Here is a 22,274-nt window from a genome sequence, read left to right on the forward strand (position 1 = left end):
CAAGTACAACAAGTACAGGGAAGAACGATGACTGGATGATGGGTTATCTCAATACTACACTACTTTTTAACAACATCGAAATCTCATGGTACAATATAGTCAAGATATTAATGCCACAGGACAGTATTATTGTGACATTGTACAATAGTCATGTGAGGGAAAAAATGCCAATGTAGCGCAAAAAATTGGTGCTACACACACTTACTGTAATTGACAACAAAATACATAATGTGCATATGTTGTAACTTAAACATATATTTTCAAGTGCAAACAACAGAACAGGAATATTGTTTCAAATAACAAGCCAAGCAGCACCTTTTCATGATTGTACCATCATACACCCCAACCCCCTCCCCCACCCGCAATTTGTATATAAAATCTATCAGGTTTTGTGTTGTCGTGGGCCCTAATGCAGGGCGTCAAGCCAGGTAGGATAATGTTAAGGTATTTGATGACAAAAATAACAAAAAGGCAAAAACAGATACTTGACTATGAACACAAAAGTCCAAAACAAAATTCAAAGTACAAAACAAAACTGGGATTAAACGTATTAACCATGAAAACATGACATGACAAGTGTCACGAAGGGGGAGCTTGAGGACCCAAATGCGGGAAGACAGGGCGAGGAGTTAGAGGTTCAATCAAAATAGGGATTTTAATTCCTACAAACAAAAGCGATCTCCAAATTACAAGGTAAAACATAAATGTTGGGGAAACAACGAGGCAAAAACGGGCAGCATGACATTAGGAAAGACAATGAACCGACCCAGACAGAGAGGAGACAGCAGACTAAAGACACAGACGCTAATGACACAAGACACACCTGGGGCAAGACATAAGTGGCTGAGGGCACTGATTGGATCACACGAGGAAGAGCAGGATCACATTTAACAAGACCAAGGAAGACACACAAGGAAAACAGAATCCAAACATGACAACAAGGACATGACATGGGCAATAAACCAACAAGGACTGAACAAAAGCAGGGAACTAAATATGGCTGAGTTTGCTGATTGGATGATACAAGGGATAGGGTTAGGGTTAGCACAGGTGGGCATGATAAAACTTAACGAGACAATGACAACAGGGACACAAGGAAAAACATGACAACAAAACTCTAACTGAAACCAAATCAACAAATCACATAGAGAAAATTCACTTTGAAACTCTCATGTTAAGTAAATTATACTAAATGTTATTGAAATACATTCCCGTGTCTTCTGATGACAGAGAGCCAATTGATACCCTTCTTAATTATAACTTATTTATGGATGGCGGTGGACGTCCTACAGCTCAACCAGGACAAATCATTGATTTTAGTGACACAACATGTAAAGAACCTGGGCATAATTTTTGACGCTTAATATTATTTTACACATATAGAATGTAACCAAAAACAAGATTTCTACCATTTTAAATTAAAGTCCATATGGAGTCTACATGCTTTTATCTCCTTTTTTTTATGCAATTTATCTCCCTTTTTTTATGCAATGCAATTCGCTCTAGTCTTCAAGAAATAGCATTTTAAACCTACAACCACTCCAGAACTCATCAGCTTGTGTGCTGACCAGAAGGCAGGAGCACATTAGACCTTTTTTTTTTCTTCAGATTGCCGCATTAGCACCCCGTGTATTTCAGAATCGATTTTAAGGTTCTTTCACTAGTTTTTATATGTCTTAACAGTCTTGGGCCATCATATCTATATGATATGATATAAACCCAGGCGAACCCTGTAGTCCTCTGGCACCGGCCTTTTTAACTGTTCCCAAAGCTAGAACAAAAACCTATGGAGAGGTTGCATTACGCCATTACAGCCTGCACCTCCGGAACAGCCTGCCAGAGAGCATCGAGACCACAGAGAATGCTGATATTTTGAAAAGGAGGTTCAAGACTCGCCTTCTTTATTTAGTTTAGCTAATAACTGTTTATTATTACTATTATTATTTATTTTCATATTTTATCTGTGCAATTATTAATGAATTAATTAAATGTATCCTTTTTTTCCCTTTTATCCAGTCACCAATTTATTAATTTACAGTATTTATTTAATACATGTGTATCTTGTTTTATTTTCTCTTCTATGATCCTTCATTTTTATCTAATCTTGTTTCATTGACTTAAGAGTCTTTTTAAATTTGAATTAAGATGTTTAATTGTGGGAACAGGAGGTATGGGTTTTTGTATATATTTTTTTCTTTTCATAGATTGTTTCTATCACTATACAGCACTTAGTGTTCCATTTTTAATGTATTAAAAGTGCTATATAAATATGATTTAATTTAAACTGCTTCACTTGGTCCACTATATCACACAGGTAGACCTCAGACACAACCACAAACCTAAAGAGATTAATGAAGCGAATCCTTTTGAGGCTGCATTTAACAATTCAGTTGGTTTACCGACATTATACAGTAAAATGAAATACTGTTACTGTATAAATTGTACATATTATTCAGATTTATTTTTATGTATTTTTTAATCAAAATACAGTTTCTTTTTCATCAAGGACTTTTATATACTCCAAGAGACCAAGTGGCTCATCTTGCAGAGCACATGTAATCTTTTGCTCGGGGCAACGGAGGGAAAACAACTACCAGTTCTCTGCAGGTGTTTTGCGGAAGAAAAAAAATCTGCATCTTTAACCCTGCAGGACTTGAATCATAAGCACCGTTGTAACAATTTTGTGTACTGCTGCATATATTAGAACTGTGATGGCTAAAGAAAAGACTAACTATCAAGTGTCAACATTCAGCTCATCTCAATGCTACAGTAGACCTTTTTTTTTTTTTAAACGGCTGATTGCCTGTTGCTTTATTCTTTGGATTCAATTTCACACTTCACATGTTCATGATTTTCTGACTGCACCAGTTTGCAAGCTTTCCAACAATTTCTAAGTCTATTGGCTCCTAATACAATTCAAAGAAACCACCTACAGTCGAGGTCATTGTGTGGAGATGAGATCCCCCCTCCCCCCCCCCATAACCAGTGAAGTATGACCACTACACACTCAAACATAGCGAAACACGGAATATAAGTCATGGCCGAGACCTTATGTATACTGATGACTATATATGGACAATCTACCAGGCTACAGCGATAGAGACAATAGCCAAGCACGATTAAAGTAGAGGCTCCTCCTTAATTACGCAATAGCAAATTGGGCATTCAGACAACATACTGTACTAAATGGATACAGCGGATACATGCGGATTTGCAAATTCACATATATTTTTAAATTTCTTAATACAGCATTTTTGAGGGGGCGGGGTTTCCTGGATATTCGTCATGATTTCCCTCCACAACATTCAACATTCTTTTTTTTTTTTTTTTAATCTATACGATTGGTCAATCCACACTTTATTTTTATTTCTTTAGTTATTTAAGATTATTTGTTATTAATTTATTTATTTAAGATTATTGTTATTCATTGATTTATTTAAGATTATTGTTATTCATTGAGTTATTTAAGATTATTTTTTTATTTGTATTATTTGTATTATTTTTTTATTTATACAAATTATTGACCAATCTAAAAGTGTTGAAAATGGTTTACTCTCTTCGATGATGCAATATTAATGGTTGAACCTTTTTGAGAGGTACAGGGTTTTCGGCCCTTTGCCAGTTTTATATAAAAACAAACACTTTTGTTTTTGCTCCCATTTTCTATGAAATGAACTCAAAGATCTAAAACTTCTTCCACATACACAATATCACAATTTCTCTCAAATATTGTTCACAAACCACTCTAAATCTGTGATAGTGAGCACTTTGCTGAGATAATCCATTCCACCTCACAGGTGTGCCACACCTGTGCACTAATCATGGTGTCTAATCAGCATCTTGATATTATTAATGTGTGCAAACGTGTTGCGTTTATATTTTTGTTGAGTGTAGTTTGCTGCAAACGTTTGAGGTCACCACTTACTTGTTTTGATACATTTTTAATGTTAATGTTCACTGGAGCGCCCGTGTGATTTGTATAAAACTAACTACTAGGACACAGCAGGTTTGCACAAATAAATGCAAAAGAAATGTCCACAAAACTCTGCATAGAATAGTTCACAAAGGGACAAACTGTTACAATTCAACAACCAATTATATTTTAATTCATTTTAGTGATGGACCTGCATGATGGTGTTATTTTATCTTTTTTTTTTTTTTTTTTTTATGTGACTCATTACATTACCTCTGGAACTGTACAACCCTCAGAATAACATTAGCACCCCTTGGCAAAATGTTATTCATCCTCAATTAACCATCTAACAGCACACACAGCAAACAAACCCAAATGCAAAGGTCTATGAATTGTTTTCACTTTTATTAATAGTTGACTACTCTACTTGGTGATTTTCTGCTTATACAGTACTTGTCTTTATAATAATGCTAAAATATGGATGGACGGATGGACAGATAGTTTTTGTAATTTTTTTGGAACCTTGCATTTTTTGCATTTTGATTTTGTTTACTGTATTCACAATGAATTGCACTAGTATGAACACACTATTGGCCTTAGTTTTTGCTTGCCTTTAAACAACTGCATCAAAAAAGCCAGAGCACACAACACATATGAACAGTCTGCATTGATTTTCAATTTTTTTTTTTTCTGACATAATAAAGACAGAAAGCAAAAGTTTCCATTTTGAAAGAGTGGAAAAGGATTTCCCAAGGCTTTCTATATCACCCTGTTCCCATTCTTATTGCTGTCTATTTTCTGCAGACAGTGGGAACATGAGGCTCCTTGACCCAGTTGAACCAGATAAAAAAAAAAAATCAGCTTCATGCTGGCAATGACATTTAAAATTCACAATTCTCTTTAAAGAGGATCTGAACTCTTACATCAGTTTGTGGTCCAAGAGGTATCATTTTTACTGACGCTATCAAATGACAGTAAAAAAAATTATAAATATGTACAGGACATCTGAGTTTGCATACACCAGATGTTAGAACAACAAGAAACGACATTTGTTTGCAGCGATATCTTTACGAAACTTGGTGATGTTTATGATATGAGATGTTTTTGTTTGTTTCTTTATTTTGCTTTATTGTCTGTATGACCTGTCGTCCTGCTCTACTGGATGTAGATCATGGTTGTATGGATTATGTCCATTTATGAATGTATTTTAGTTCATTACGATTCTAAAATAGATTTTTTTTCTGTAGCTTTCACCTTGTACAGTATTAGTCTGCACGTTGCCAGTTAAAGTTGTTTAAAATGAATGAGAGGCAAAGCAGCTTAAGAAAAATGAAAACACATTTCTTTACTTTTTTGATATGAGAAACTTTTTACACCCAAACTGACCCAACAGTTTGACAACAACAGCCACAGACTACCAATAATAGTCATAATGTAACATGCTGAGTGTGTGTATTGTATTTGGGGGAGGGTTGAGCTGAAGCCCCAGCTATGATAGGATGTTTATGGTCCCACAGTGTGAAAACCTTCGTTAGGCAATTAAAAACGTCATTTATTAGATCATCTTTTCCTTGGTTCTCACCTCCAGTTTTGTTTTTGTTATTGCTAATAAATAACGCTAATGCAATCTTCTTGGCATAAAAGGTAGACTTTTACAAAGTGTTACCTTATTCCCACTATTTGTCTGATTGATGTGATAGTGGGTTTTTTTTAGGCTAAGAACTGTGCAAAAAATACATGACAAAACTTCTGTTTACTGAATTTTATTGTGAAAAGATCATTTCTGCATATTGCACACAATCTGCAGTAAAATCAACTCAATTGTAAATGCTCAAACGACAGTGAAAGGAATTACAAGTTGTAAGAGATTGCTGCATATGGACTTGCAACTGAAATACATGACATGAATGCAATAACTAGGACATGCTCACAGTCTATACTTGCTTTTCTCTTTCATTCTCTCTCTCTCTCTCTCACTCGCTTGCTCTCCCTCTCTATCCCATATTGTACATGATTGCCTTTTTTTTCCAGCATTGCAAATACAAAGCTGTCTTTGTGTAGAAATGAGAGTTAATTGGTTTGTGTGTCTCATTAGCCTTTCCAAGTGACAATTATTCTTAGGGTTACTGTGTGTGTCCCACATTTATTCGGACAGAAATGTTAATACAAAGGCCAGTGTACATATTTTTGTTTGTTTGTATGTTTTTGTAAACTAATATTGTGGTTGGGAGTGATTCTCGTGTTCAGAATGAGTTTGTTGCAGATGTTTTGTTGATTTATACAGTAATAATGTTACCGCTTATCAAATTATAAAGCCACTATTGTGATTAAATGATAACATTAAAAATTGAAGGTGAATTTATTGCTCCTGATGTTGATTAATTAATCAAATGCCATTTTTCATACCGGCAACGAAAACAGCTTCCGTTGAAAATAATCTCTATCACTTTTCAGACTGTTCTCATCTTCAGGCAAATAATTGTATATATATATATATACATATATATACATATATATATATATATATATATATATATATATATACATGTGATCTCACTTGCCAATGAGTCTAAAAATGGCACTACTACAATTATTTTCATAGTTTCATTTGTATATATTTTCAACAGCATTTTTTATGTGCATTGTGTAGTATATAAAAAAACAGAATTAAATTGACATTTACATAGATGTTATGCTATCTACTCGTTACTTGGTGCTCCAGGGAGTCAGAAGAAAACCAAAAGACAAAACCAGTGGTATGTTATTTGAGTACACCTGGCCATCCATTGGATTGCAGTTGTGGAAAGATATTGTGGGGTTGTTGTTTTTGTTGTTGTTTGTTTGTTTTTTCTGCAGGTCACACTAGCCAATAGTCCTCCTTTAAGGAGAGGGAAAGAAATAATTGTACTTAATCAGTCTTTTTTAAGCGATAAGCCTGTGTGATATGCTGCTCACGTGGACTTACCTTATGTTTTGCTTTCATCCCCTTAGTTTGTCTTAGCTCTGCAGAGTGTTCTGGAAATCGACGAAAAGAAGATGCAAGACATTGACCACCATGCATGCATAATGCATATGTAGGCTACACTTAATGCTTTTTAAATGCATTATTATTATTATTATTGTTATTGTTACTATTCATCTTTGACTGTTATATATTTTTGTTGAGAACCAGATCACACACATGCAGGCATGCGCGGTTGAAATTACGATTGTTTGACCTTTTTAGAAATGATCTCTTGGTGAGTATCAATCTCATCAAGACTGTGATGTGATTAAATGAAAACTTACCATGTTTCCACACCCTCCTTGCTAATACAGCCAAGGCCACAAGCAGCATGAATGAAACACATATCATCACCGACTGCATGGTGAAGCTAACACAAAGACACAAGCACACCATGTTCTCAAGACTGTCCATCTTAAAAAGCCCGACTAAGCAAACTCATGTGAAATGCGCCGCTACTTCTTGTGATTTTCAAACAGATAAGTGCAGTTAATATGTCTTTCTTACGTTTGAGGCTTCCAGCAATCATTTGTGATGGATTTGGGGGCATCTGCATCTGCATCTGCAAGAGGCTGAATTGCCGTTGCTTCGGGTGTCACAGTCACCGTTGCTGCTGCTAGAAACGAGAGTGCACAGAGAGTTTTCTTTTCACTTTGATTATTTTAAGCAGTATCTGTAACTTTTTTATTGCGTTGAAATGACAATTGCGTAGACCAGGGGTGTCAAACATACGGCCAACGGGTCGGATTAGTCCCACAAAGGGGTTTAATCCGGCCCGCGAGATGCGCTTGTAACGTTAAAAAAATAATAATAATAATAATGTTAGACCAATTCATCTGATGGCCAAAAGCCAAAGCAAGCAATTATCAGATGAGCAATGCAACTTGTACACAGAATTGACTTGGATGTCATTATTTTATACACGGTTTGTTGAAAATTTGTTAAAATAAAAACATAGATGAGCATAAATCAAACGAACGTGCTGAATGTGACACGCATTCAGCTACTGGAAACAAAAATACATATGACATGCATTAAGGTCCTATAACTTCGTTAACTGCGCCACGCAATGTATTCCGGGAACAATATATTTGCAAAACAGGTAGGTATAACACGCCCGTAACTCATACGTGTTGTCGTGTTCCTTTTGCATTTTTGGAACAATATTTACAGTTGAGCCCCGTAATTTAGGGATGGCCTGCAAATAGCGAAGATGTGTGTTTAACTGACGCCAATTGTTTTTAAGTTGTTTTTACCAGTCCGGTCCACTTAAAATATTTTCTTCCATGTGGCCCCTGAGCTAATATGAGTTTGACACCCCTGGCGTAGACGATGTATCGGAAGGGTCATTGTGAACAATGCAACCATGCCCAGCCAGGGTTAATACAGTACCTGCACTTACTGGGCCTGGGACTAATTGCATATAGCTGACTGTTGAATGCTGTCAAAGAAAACAGCATCTAACCTAAAGGTCGTTTCATTTTTATATTCATAATCCTTATAGTAATAAGCACAAACAGTTCAGTTGATGAAGTACAAGTGTGTGAAAGTAGGAATTAATATTCTGGATGAACATGCAAAATTATATAGACTTTTTGGTTTACATACAGTTGTTGTAATTTGCTCTCAAGGACAAGTGTGGACATCCTGACTAAGGATGTCCAAGAATAATTCATCAATTATATTTTCCCACACTCTTTGATTTGACTTTTTTAAAGATGGACTAATGTTTAGTTGTTTTCCCTCTCCATAATAATGGGTCACATCACACAAGACACAAAGCATTTGTGAATTGAGGTTCTATCCTTTCTGAGTAGAGTTAGTGTGTTCTCCCTATGCCAGCGCAGGGTTTCCTCCCGCATTCCAAAAACATGTGATACGTTAAATAAATAAAATTTCTATATTGGCCTTTAGGTTTGATTGATGACTGCCATGTAGCTCCAGACATGATTGTACATTTATAATGTACTAGTGACAGTTCTAAAATACCAGGGTCAGTTAGGGTTAAGGTACCCTTCATTTCTGGCATTTCTGAAAAAGTCGACAAGATTATTACTGACCATCTGATTGTTAGATCGGATTTAATTCATACAATACGGAGCATTTGATGTGTTGAAAAAACAGTCAAAGATACTGAAGCAAGACTTGATTACCTTCTACAAAAAATGCAAAAATCTTTAAATGCAGAGGTATTTCTGAGTGGTTCTCTGCCAACGGCCCGGCCAGATGATGAGCGCTTCAGCCGGGTAATGTTGCTGTCGAGATGGCTGACAAGCATCTGTCCTTATATTCAGTGAACTTTATTGACAATTTGTCAATTTTTTGTGAATGTTGGCATCTTTTCCAATGCAATGGGTTTAAAGCAGGGAGTCCGATTACTGACAGCCAACATTTTCCACAGTGTGCGTCACTGGACGCCACATTCCCACAACAAAGGTCATGTTGAACCAAAACAACAGATAAAACGAGAGTCTGGCCCAATCTCACACACACCTCCCTCCAGAACAGATTGATTTGTCCACAGAGTTCCCAGTCTGCCAAACAACACCACCAGAATCAACCCTGTACTGTACATCACCCACAAGCTTTGCTATACACTGTAAACCCGAACGTTCAATACAATCAAATGGATTAAGTACGCAGTACTGAAAGTTTTTAAAAACTACTACTAACTTAACTATTTTAAGTTGGTGTATATTTGTATGCTTTTATGAGTAATTTGCACTAATAATTAAATTGAACAGTACTAGTTTTTGGATATGGTTAACTTCAAAACATTAATTAGCTGTAAAATTTTGTTATTTCGTGATTAAAATCTTGTTTGTATTATTCCAAAAAGGTAGTATTCATATGGAGGACTAAAAGTGCCCAAATTAAATAAATGAATACACCATTAAATAATTTAATAAATGTGCCATTAATTAATTCAATGTGTTATTAAATGTGTTATTAATTAATGAAATTACTTATGATTATTTGTATATATATATATATATATATATATATATATATATATATATATATATATATATAATTATTTCTCTATTTAAATAATTATTTCATGGTCACTGTGTTGCGGTGTTACAGGAATTTCTTTTATCTGTCAAACTCACCCATCAAAGTTTGGTGGGCAGCTCCTAACACCTGATTGGTCACCCTGCTCACCAAGTCAAGACAAATCCATTTCAGAATAATGAATTGATGCAGAGTGAGTAGCTAGTAAACACAATTCGATAGGCTGGATGGCACTATATACCTCAATGGGTGCATGACCATTAGACTCCGATTTACGCTCTCATGAGGTGCTTTTTAAAACGTGCTGAAATGGAGGTCACTTTTTTCGCATTTCCTGTAGTCATGTGACCCCGAACAGGAAGAAAAGGAAGGTGGAAGTACAGGACCACTCGCTTTTGTGTCGAAATTGCTTCCTGAGGGGACAACAAGTCTTATTGAGGCAAGGCTGCCGGGGTTCCATACACGCATTCAATTTATTCTCGTGACGTTTATGAGGTGCCGTTAGAGTGGCATGACCGTTTACAAGAATTGCGAGATCTCGCGAGAGACGAGGCGGGACATTACGAGAATTACGCCTCAGAAGCAAATCACTCTTCAATGGAAACACCTACAAGTCAAAACTGTACTTTAGCGAAATAGTAGAAATATCGCTTTAGTTTTATGTTGGTTTTGCAGAATAACAAGCCTCGATCACTCTATATCAGCAAAAAAAAATCCATCACCTTAGCCGCCATGTTTCTAACCTCTTCAAGCCGATTGGACAAGATTTGAGTGAATCAACTCCGCCCACTTTGACAGGCGAGTTTGAAAGATAAAATAAATTCATAAAACGCCGCAACACAGGAACATGAAATAAGTAAATACAGAAATAATTATATATATATATATATATATATATATGTATGTATATATATATATATATATATATATATATATATATATGTATGTATATATATATATATATATATATATATATGTAGTAATTTAATTAATGACACATTTATTTAATTATTGGTTTATTTAATTAATTAAATAAACATTCATTTAATTTAATTAATAAATGACACATTTAATTATTTTGTGACAGATTTATTTAATTATTGGTTTATTTAATTCCATATTTAATTAATAAATGACATGTTTAGTTATTTCATGACACATGTATTTAATTATTTAATGGTGTATTCATTTATTTAATTTTTGGCACTTTTGGTCCCGCTATATTTACAAATACAATTGATTTATATAGAACATAATCAAAATAAAACTTATATATGTAATGTAACATTTTATGTTTTGTGTACATGTTTCATAATTTATTTTACTTGTTAACTTGTCATTTCATTTTAGCCTTATTTTACTCTGCAGTTGACATTGTAAATGACAATCTGTTATCAGTTTCCTTACCTAGTTAAAAATAAATTAATAATTTGCCTCCCAGTGTAGAGAATGTGAGATCGAGTCCGGGCTTCGGCCTTCCTGGGTGGAGGTTGCATGTTCTCCATGCTCCTGCGTGGGTTTTCTCTGGGTAATCCAGTTTCCTCCCACATTCCCAAAAATATGCATGATAGGTTAATTGAACACTCTGAAATGTCTCTAGGGTGTGTACCCTACAACTGGCTGGCAACCAGTTCAGGGTGTACCCTGCCTACTTCCCAAACAGCTCCAGCATTCCCACGACCTTCATGAGGTCACAGTGTTTTTATTGTTTGACCTTAAATTAACTTAATCCAGTAGTTTTAAAATGAACATTTATAAAACAGCAACTGAGAATAATTGAGTTGCTGTAATATAAAGCTTAGTAACTGTGTATCAAAAAAATTTTGTTGAGTGTAATCAAACCATTCAAGTTCAGGAAAACTTTAACTTTTGAGTTGATTAACTCAAAAAAAGTGAGGCAACCGATTACCTCACTTTTTTAGTCCTGCTAGTTTATTCGGGTTAACGGTGTATGAATGACTCCTTGCCGGATTTCACTGGCAAGATGAACAATGTTGTCAATCTTGGAATTCAACTCACACAACCTCCGCCCCCGATGTTTTCACCCCTTAATCGTGCTCATTGTTTGCAAAGGTCCAACACACAATCAAGGTCACATTCTTGATCTCGTTATCTCTAAGGGAGTTGACATTTCATCTGTTGAAGTTAAAGATCATTACTGTGTGTTCTTTGAAATACAAATAATCCCAGAAGTTTAGACAACCACTGTCTCTATTAAAAAAAAAAAAAAGTATAAAAAAGAACACAAGCAGAATGTTTATGAAATTAATGACTGTGTCACCAACTGCCAATGCAGACACTGTTAATGAACTTTTGGATAAATTCACCTCAAAAAGCTCAAATGTCCTGGATGCTGTTGCTCTTATTAAAACTAAGACCATTTCATGTCGACCTTAAAACACCTTGCGCACTCAAAACATAATGACTTTGAAATCAAAGGGCAGGAAAGCAGAGCAGAAGTGGAGAAAAACTCAACTCCAAGTTCATTTTGACTTGTAATGTCTTTGACATTTGAACAAAGTGCAAGTAATTGCAAGACAACTCAACAATACACGCACTCTATTTGCCGTGGTCGACAAACTCACAAATCCTCCAAATCAAACAGCACCAGAACTCCTCTCAACAGATAAATGCAATGAATTTGCCTGCTACTTTAGTGAAAAAGTACAATCCATCAAGTCAAACGTCACAAACTAGCAAAATTACAGCACTTAAAATCACTCAGGAATAATTCAATTACCATGACATAATTGGATTCAGTGGCTCAGATTTGGTTCAACAGTTGAAATCACCCACTAGCTGTCTTCACTCAATACCATCTGACTTGTTCAAAACTATTGTGAAATCTGTTCAAACCGATTCACAGCAAATAATCAACTGCTCACTTCAGTCAGGTGAGCTTTCCAAACCCCTGAAAGTAGCCACCATCAAGCCCATTTTCAAAAAAGGAACGCTGGATGTTTTTTTTTTTTAGGAAAATATAGACCTATCTCAAATCTTCTCTTCTTAAATCAAAATTGTCGAAAAATTGTTTTTTATTCCACTCAAATTGACTATTTGATCAATTCCAGTCAGGTTTCAGACCTCGTCAGAGCTCAGAAACAGATCTGATTAAAATACTTAATGATATGCAGGGAAGGTATCGTTGCTCTGCTGAAAATGATCCTGTTGATTTATTTTCCCTTAATCCAAAATTGGATTATGCCTCACTGTTGGTTTTGTAACAGACAAATAAAACAACCAGGCTTATGAAAACTTTAAAATAATAATAATAATAAAATTAAAAAAATATTTTTTTCTTTTCAAGGGGTACACACCTAAGTGATGAAGCTTTGGAGATATTAAAAAAATAAATAAATAAGTTTCATTGAGTTACTTTTGGAAATGTGACCAAGTACGTTTATAGAAAAATAAGAAATATCTCACGCTACCACTTCTGTTTGCAGAAAATACACAACTGTAAACGAAAGACTGGCTCACAACTATTTGTCTTCTCATGCTTTCTTTCTCACAAGCAGCTTTTTGTAAAAAAAAATCAAAAATCAAAAATCAAAATCAAAACAAAACAAAAAACACTGCTGCAAAAAATTAAAAGTTTCCTTGGATCTTATTGGATCTCAGTGCAGCATTTGATACGATTGATCATAGCATACAGTTGAACAGGCTTGAAACTAGGGTGGGGTTAAAGGGAACGGTCCTAAAATGGTTCGGGTCCTATTTGGAGGAAAGGAGTTACTTTGACCTTTTAATTTTTTGCTGTTGTTGCAGCACAAATTGCATTTTCACTGCATAAAACGTTCCATGTGTTTTAGAGAAAGTTGCAAAAAGACCAAGAAAGCATAGGCATAGTAGATAAAAGTCCAATTCAGGTTATAGTGCTTAACATTTTGTAAAAGCACCAACTAAATTCTAGTGAGTTCTTGCAAAATAAATCATACAGAACTACCAAATGAAATATATGCAGTTTATGTTCTTACTTGCTTTCAACTTACTAGTTGATGATCGGTGTAAGACCTGCACTTGCACTGGACCCTGCTGTTGTCCGGCAGAACACCAGTACCAGCCCATATCTTTCATCTGCAGCTTCTTTATGGTAATGGTCAAAGTCCTCGTTTTGTCATCATGGATGGCCACAGACTTGTCTTCATAGCTTCCTTCAGCACCCGTCACCAGGCAAGAGCTGGCGTCGCCACTCCTACACCACTTCTTCTCACTCTCTCTGTTGGTAAACGAACAGTGAAATGAATGAATGAACATGTGTGAGTATACATATTCAGTATAGATCACTCTGAGTAGCTGCCGTGTTTAACGAGTCCCGCGATGGTCTTAAAGCTCCGATTATAAAATTACACTGATCTGGCCTTAGATCATAGTTGCATGTCTGGTATTTGTAACAAACCAATCCGCGTCAAAATTGCTAAAGAATTCGATACGATGGGTTCTAATGAACTTATTGGAGCCAAACACACAGCTTGCTCTATTGCTAATACAGGGTTTCCATAAAGTCTGGGTCCATGGTAAAAAATAAAAAAAACATACTTCTTAAACCATTAAGGCCTAAAACGCCTGTCAAAATTTGCCTCTAAAACCTCTGGGTGACTTTAGAACCTGAAGTTTTCCTGGAAATTCAACATAATAATTGAGATCTCAGCTCTCCCGGCCTTAATGGGTTAAAGATACCGAATGGAGAGAAATCAATTTCGAATCGCTACTTCCACCTGTTGACAAAAAATGAAACTGCACACTTCCTCACGTACACAATGCGCACATGACGCCACATCCGCAGAGGGCGGAAAATTCGAACCTGAATCTTGTATGAAAACTTTTGGCCAGAGGCAGGAGTATCAATTGTGAACATCTAAGGTGTTAATCTACTAATTAGACTTTATTTCAGTCATAAATGGTCAAATAAAAATGCTATTGTAAAGATATTTTGGGCCAAATTGTTACAGAGGGCAGCTTTAAAACAAAGCAATTTTATTCTGTTGTAATGTTGATCAATAATATTTTCTACATGATTTGCATTATTTGATGTGCTTTGCTTTGCCGTCAATTTCAGCACATTGACTGGTAATGTGTTCTCTCATGTGGTTTGAATTTATAATCTTCATCAAGTACACCTGAATTTTGCAATGCACATCAACTTATGTCTTGAAAATGATGGAAATCATGTTGGAAATATTATTTATCAAGATTACAGTTGAATAAAATTGTTTTGTTTTAAGAAGTATGTGGGTTTTTTTTTTTATCTTTTACCAGAATTTATGGATACCCTGAATGTCCATGGTCTCCGCTGCTAGTGATTGGAAAATCTCTTTATTTTCCAAATCACTATCTGCAGGTAGCTAGTGTACCAATAGCATACAAGTAGCCAGTATTCAGGCAGTTTGCTGCAAGGACTATTTACACCGGTTTTACAACATCAAAGTGTGCACTCTAAAAAGAGAATTGTTGGACCAATTTAAGATTAATCAAAGAATGATTGACCATCTTAATAAAATTGCTTCAAGTGGTAACACTAAATTGAATTAAGTTAATCCAAAGTGATATATTAAATTGATCCAAAGTGAATATATAAAATTCAATTTAATGAACTCATAATTAATTAAATTCATTTAATTTAATGAACTCATAATAAATTAAATTTAATATATTCACTTTGTATTAACTTAATTAAATCGTGTGTTACCACTTGAAGCAATTTTATTAAAGTTGTTTAACAATTTTAATGATAATCTTTTTAAAGTATGCAATAACTCGACCTTGATTCTACCGTTGGCCATAATATAAGTTTCCTCCATTTACTCGTCAGGTCAAATTTGACAAAGAATGTGTTTGCTGACGTGTGTTTTTTAAAGTGAGTCCAGACCTTGCCTACTTTAAGCTTGGATTTGAACTCCATCAGCACTTGAAGATATTTCATGCATTTTTTTTTTTATGTGAGTAACAAAAAGGTTACAAAACATCCAAATGGACTGTAAAGACCTGTATCTTGGACTGTAGCGACATTGAACAGTGACACTTTGTCCCTCCTCCTCACTCAGCCTGCCATTCACTACAGACATTTCTGCAGAAAACAAATGGAATTTCTCTTGTGGTGGAAAAAAAAAAAGCATGGAAAATGTTGTGCCAAAGAACATGCTGATAGTAAAATACAATTCTCCACTCACCTGGGATGACTTTGACGTAAGTGAAGGCATAGTCATCAGCTTCCCAAATTCCACCAAGCTCCACACCACACATGTACCAGCCAGAATCTTCCTCCATTAAGTTCTTCATTCTCACTGTGAAGACTTGCTGGATCGGGTCATCAAAAATACTTACTTTGTCCTCTGACTGGCCGTCAGAAAGGGAGTCATCTGTGCGGGCCAAACTTGTGCAGGAAGCTCTTATTTTCCCCCGACACCAGTACTTCACATTGCTGGCATACTGAGGCTCATAAGGACATGGGAGAATGAGCGAATCACCTTCCAGGACTGTATACTCCTTCTGGGTCGTCAGCCCACATAGAAGACCTGATGGACGGATGAAATGTGCTCTAGTGTTGCTTTAACTTCAATTTCACCAGCAAGGGTCAGTCACAATTGCGTGATCAGGTCTTATGTTAAGTGAAGGAAAGCAAAGTGCTTTTGACCATTTTGTCAGAAAACGATCCTTTTGATTCATTTTCCCTTAATCCAAAATTGGATTATGCCTCACTGTTGGTTTTGTAACAGACAAACAAAACAACCAGGCTTGTGAAAACTTTAAAATAATAATAATAATAATAAATGTTGTTGTTTTTTTAATTCAAGGGGTACACACCTAAGTGATGAAGCTTTGGAGACATTTAAAAAAAAAAAAAAAAAGTTTCATTGAGTTACTTTTGGAAATGTGACCAAGAACATTTATAGAAAAATAAGAAATATCTCACGCTACCACATCTGTTTGCAGAAAATACACAACTGTTAACAAAAGACTGGCCCACAACTATTTATCTTCTCATGCTTTCTTTCTCACAAGCAGCTTTTTGTAAAAAAATCAAAAATCTAAATCAAAACAAAACAAAAAACACTGTTGCAAAAAATGAAAAGTTACCTGGGATCCATGGCAACAGGCTGAGTAGCAAACAGCTGACTTGCTTCATGACTAAATCGGTGAAACTTTTCGATCCCAATTCCTTCCCACGTCTGTGTTTTTCAGACTGCAGGTTCCGCAGTTTCAACCTCTCTCTGGTCATGTGACCACAAGTTGGATCCAGATGTTGCATGTGTTAACCACATAAATGCCAGATAGAGCTCAATAAACAGTATTATTTCTATTTTAGTTTACCTAAAAAATATGAAATATACTATTGTTTGCAACATTTTTAACATATTCAAATTCTAAAGTCATGCTTATGCACTCTGGGGAAATGCATTGTGATCATTTTCACGATTCAAGATGCTTCATTGCCAGTTCTGGGGTTACGTACCTATCATGCATGGAAGCTAATATTTGTCTGACCCAGACAAATACTGTGCTGTGTTAAAAGGGTAAAGTAAAAAGGCTATAAAAATCAATCCTTCCATTTTCTATAGTGCTTGCCCTCATTTGGGTCAAAAATGAGCTGGGGTCAATCAAAGCTGACTTTAAGCAAGAGGATGGATATGATACAGCCAGCCAATCGCAGAGCACATATCGATAAACAACCATTAATTCCTATGTTTTTGGAATGTGGGATGAAGCCATCTTATACTCAAAGAAGAATATGCACAGTCCACACTAAAAAAAAAAATTAAATTAAAAAAAATTAAAAACAACAAAAACGGTAATTTTCCGGCAGCTGGAGCCCAAAAAAAATACTATGAAATAACAGAAAATTACTTTATTTTTTTAAAAAACATGTTTTTCCCTATAATTAACAAGATTGTATGTAATATAACAGTATATGACAAGAAAAATAATGTGATTAGTCTTTCAAAACAAGGCCAATAACTGTTTAAAAAAAAAAACACAACTAGATATTGGGCATAAAATTGCAACAGTTTATCGTTATGGTAATTCGTTTGTATAGCATTTTTCCCCTTACGAGGCTCTCAAACCGCTTTCCATTTTGACTAGTCATTCACTTTCTGATGACAGCATTAGGAGTTCAGTATGTTGCTCAAGAATACTTCACAGTTCATCAAGGGGATCGAACTCGAAACCTCAGGGATACCAGATGACCATTCTACCACGGATCCACACTGCCACGTTTTAAAAAAATAATAATTTTAGATCTCATGAAATGTATACTTGCTAGTGCTGATGCATTAGCAGAGGCAGCATCTGTAAATCCAATTGTTTGCCCTGTGTATTATCAGACCCATAATTAGCTAATTTATGGGGTGAATCCACGTTATTTTACATTTGTAAAATCATTTATTTTATTTTGTTTATTTTTGTAAATTAAATGATATTTTTAAAATACAGAAAAAAACATAAAATTATGTTCTATTACAGGGTTTGTTTTTTTAACAGTGCAGGCAGGCTCAAGCCAAGATTCGAACCCTGACCCTAAGCATTGAGGGAGTCATGCTAACAACTACTCTACCATACCACCGTGCTGCTGCAGCAAAACATCTGAATTGTGAAAACAATAAAAAATGCAATTGGAATAAAAGGAAATGTGTACAGTGCAAATGATGAACACCTCCCCAGAAGAATGAAAGTTAAAAAAAAAAACTAAAAAAAAGGACCATGGAAAAGAAGAAGTAATGGCAACATATAAAAATATCCGATCTTGCCACACCATCAACAGTGTACAGGATCTATTGTATTTTCCGCTACATGTTCCGACTTAGCCAATAATTAGTTTAGTTACAGCACATGTAGCTCATGTGCAGTAGCTATCATTTGTTTTGTGTCAGTTCCTGTGATGGATCGAATGCAGAGGTTCAATCTTGCGTATGTGTGTACATGACAAATAAGCCAGGAATAAACCAGGAAAAAAATATTCCTCCTCCTTCTTCTTCTTCTTCTTCATTTTATTAATTTTTTATCAATTTATTTAATTGCTCTTGCCAAGCTGTGTGTTATGAATAGAATGTAAATAAGTGCGGTAAATAAATGTCATTTTTTCAAAATCAAAAAAATCAAATCAAATCAAATCTTCTTCCCAAATGTGCAAGTCTAGATCTATACATCCATCCACCCATCCATTTTCCCAACAGCTTATAATTCACCAGCGTCGCAGGTGTGCTGGAACCTAACCGAGCAGTCTTAGGACTGTAGGAAGGGCGCACCCCGAACTGGTCGTCAGCCAGAAAAAAATGGCCGCCCTGAGATTGATATTAAAAAATGGGTGGACTTTGCTGCTTAATTCATCTTCCACGAAGGCAATATTAAACAGAATGCCATATTTAGACTCATGGGGCACTTGTAAAGAAAATGATTCACTTGACTTCCGCTTTAAAAAATGTTGGTGTTCAAATACTGCTGGCTCGACTTTAAATTCAATCAATAAGTGCCATTTAAAGGGGAGTAAATGCAAAAAAAACTTTCTGTGATATAGTAAATATTCATATTGTATATTCCTTATCAGCTGCTGTTTACTTAAAGCAAATCTATTGTAAAAAGAAACCAAAAAGGCATAAAACCATTCGATTTTTCTTTTGTACTTACTTATGGGGCCGCCATTTTTAAGTCTTTTTATTCTCGCAAGAGAGTGAATTCACGAAAATTTGACCTGTGTTCACCAGTTCCTGTCCATTTCCTTTTCTAAGAAAACCATACTGTATACAGTGAGTAAATATGAACAATCTACATACTGTATTCGGTTTCATCACAGGTACAACAGCTACATGATAAAACATGATCTTGATTGTAATCATCGACCAAGTTGTGAGCTAATCCCTTGTTTTCCATCTCAGACATGATGTACACACGATCAAATGAGTAATCTATCACTTCCTACAATCTGTCAGTTGACAAAGTTCGATGACGCACGGTATTAGCAGGCAACTCATGACTGTAGCTTCAACGTCATCTGTGGTCTGCAGTTGATAATGATTTGGGTAGGAGTCTATCGTCATGACGTATAAAATCATGAAAGCATGTCTGTCAGATTATGAGGTCATCTCCTATATGTGCACTTCTTTCATGGTCAACCTATTAATTCTACATTAGATTCACGTCAGTGCACTGAGCCATTCAAAAACCTTTTTTTTTTTCTTTTTTTTTCTTATGTGAAGCCATTCTTGTGGATGTATGCATTGCATCATTGTGTCGGAAGGTCAAAATCCTCATCTTCAGCTATCAAGCTTACGGGTTTTGTGATGACTCAAAACTGACTGCTCTCCAGGATGTGTGATCATTCCATTCACCTTGACTAAAGCTTTGAGATGAAGAAAAGTCTCAGATGATGCGATCCTCATACTTCCCCGTAAGTATGTTTGAATTTGGTGATGTGTGAAGATTTGGAATTATGGACAAAAACATCAACCTTGCGAATAACACATAACCACCACATTTTACATGATTTTATTTATGTATGTATGTATGTATGTATCTATCTATCTATTTTTGATGTTCCCATGTCACCTATCCCTTAGTACTCATATATGAAGAATATTCCTTAGGAGCCTACCTGATCAGTTTTCTTTTTGTCTGACCTCTGTCTATGTTTTTACAGGAGGTTTCTGTCCTACATTCGTATTCTTTCCATTTAGTTCTTTTTCACATAATTTGTATTTTACATTTTCTAACAATTACATGTGGTTTGTGCTGAGAATTTCCCAATATACTGTACAAAGCACATTTTTCTCTGCCTCAATCTTGTTGTAGGGCATTCAACCAGTAGACTCCAAAGAAACAAAGCCAAATGAATACAATTAGAACCATGTTAAGCAAATTATTCATGCTGGCCTATTTCAGTCCAAAATCTGCCAATTGAAAGTAATATTTATAACCACAAGAGGGCAGCACCTTGACTTTTTAAGCACAGCCTGGCCTATTGGCGATATGGTATGAGCTGTGACTATATCGTATACATACAATGTGCAAATCGATGAGCCAATCTCTGTGTCAGTCAGTCAATATTAAAACTTTCCATTCATATTCACAGACATACACACACATGTACAGATGCATAGACATACACAAACACATGCTGTGTTGTACAATTTGTCTCAATACGTTGCTTGCCTGCCTGCTTGGACACCTGCCCGCTCACTTCCTGTTCTGGTTCAACGTTTGTATTACAGTGTACAACCTCTGTTAGCATTACCATTTTTGTGTAATAGACAGGAATTTCACAGTCAATCAAGTGCTTATTTGTGCTTTCAATACCCCTTAAATGTAGTCCTGTTTTGATTCTTATCTCCATTTCTGCCTCCAAATATCCCTTTTTTGTTGTTGTGTTTTGTTTTTTAATCATACTAATTGTAGAACTTAATAATTGGGAATGTGTTCTAAGGTGGTTGATGTGCATGTATTTTTTTTATATTAAACTGGCTTTTTGTATTTTGCCGTAGGTGAATCAACAACGGATCTGACGAGCCCTTGCTGAAATGATAGCCATAGACCTGTGCCCATCTCATGAGTTGAAAACATGGGTCTTATTACTGTAGATTTTGCAAAGATGCTCGATCCGCGCTACCAGTTCCCGAGCAGAAAAACTATGGCAGAGGACCGGTCACCTGCACTGTTTGAAAAAATACCGGCTGAAATTGGTTAGATGTCCACACAAATCAGACAATTGTGTACTTAGAACAAACATGTGGACATCAGGAGCCACAGAGGCCTACGTCACAGTGGTCTGTCATGTTATTAATGACTAACCTTGCCAGCAAGATGAATTCTCGTGGTATTTTTGAGTTCACAAACTCCAAAGTCCATCTTTTCTCGATCGGATCAATCAGGCGTTGTTTAGGCAGAACGAAACCAATGAGCGCCGGTGGTGTTGGGGAAACAAACAAACCTAACAGACAAATGGATATTGCAATTAATTATGTTCTCGCAGAATTACTCACCGTTTCCTTGTTGAAGTTAAACAGCGAGAGGAGTTTCGTGCATATTTATCTGGTAAAGATGTTCGTGCTCCACCCCCCACCCTAAGACGAGACGGAAGACGAGATTTTCATCTGTTGCCTTGATTGGTCAAAGCAAAATGTGCAAAGATGCCGCATCGCCTAATCAGCTCGAAGTATTGTTGAGCAAGCCCTGCCTTTCCCAAACGGGTCTGCCTAGTGAAGTACCAGATTGATAATGTGAAGAACTCCCTCGAGTAAATCGCAATTATCAATCTGGCTGGCGGGGTTAATTGATGACCAGAGGGAAATTAAAACATTTATATTTGGAATCAGTCAGTTTGGAATTTGTAGACAATATTTCCACCAAACT

General features: G+C 35.8%; 1 protein-coding gene across 3 annotated transcripts; it reads right to left on the reverse strand.

The window, feature by feature from the left end:
- Positions 1-5,660: 5,660 nt before the first annotated feature.
- Positions 5,661-17,167, reverse strand: pigr (polymeric immunoglobulin receptor). 3 transcript variants are annotated; one of them, XM_077558890.1, is made up of 8 exons: positions 17,010-17,167; positions 16,103-16,447; positions 15,918-15,999; positions 13,925-14,151; positions 7,425-7,530; positions 7,202-7,287; positions 6,879-6,928; positions 5,661-6,791 (listed from the first exon to the last, which is right to left on the reverse strand). In XM_077558890.1, the coding sequence occupies exons 1-8, from the start codon at positions 17,149-17,151 to the stop codon at positions 6,771-6,773; spliced, it is 1,059 nt and encodes a 352-aa protein (XP_077415016.1). In that variant the 5' UTR covers positions 17,152-17,167; the 3' UTR covers positions 5,661-6,770. The 3 variants fall into 3 exon arrangements, with proteins under 3 accessions (XP_077415016.1, XP_077415015.1, XP_077415014.1); XM_077558889.1 differs by having other exon boundaries at positions 7,425-7,533; XM_077558888.1 differs by having other exon boundaries at positions 7,425-7,533; positions 13,910-14,151.
- Positions 17,168-22,274: the final 5,107 nt, after the last annotated feature.

This window comes from Vanacampus margaritifer, chromosome 2 (genome assembly GCF_051991255.1).
Source record: "Vanacampus margaritifer isolate UIUO_Vmar chromosome 2, RoL_Vmar_1.0, whole genome shotgun sequence".
In the NCBI taxonomy this organism is placed as follows: Eukaryota; Metazoa; Chordata; class Actinopteri; order Syngnathiformes; family Syngnathidae; genus Vanacampus; species Vanacampus margaritifer.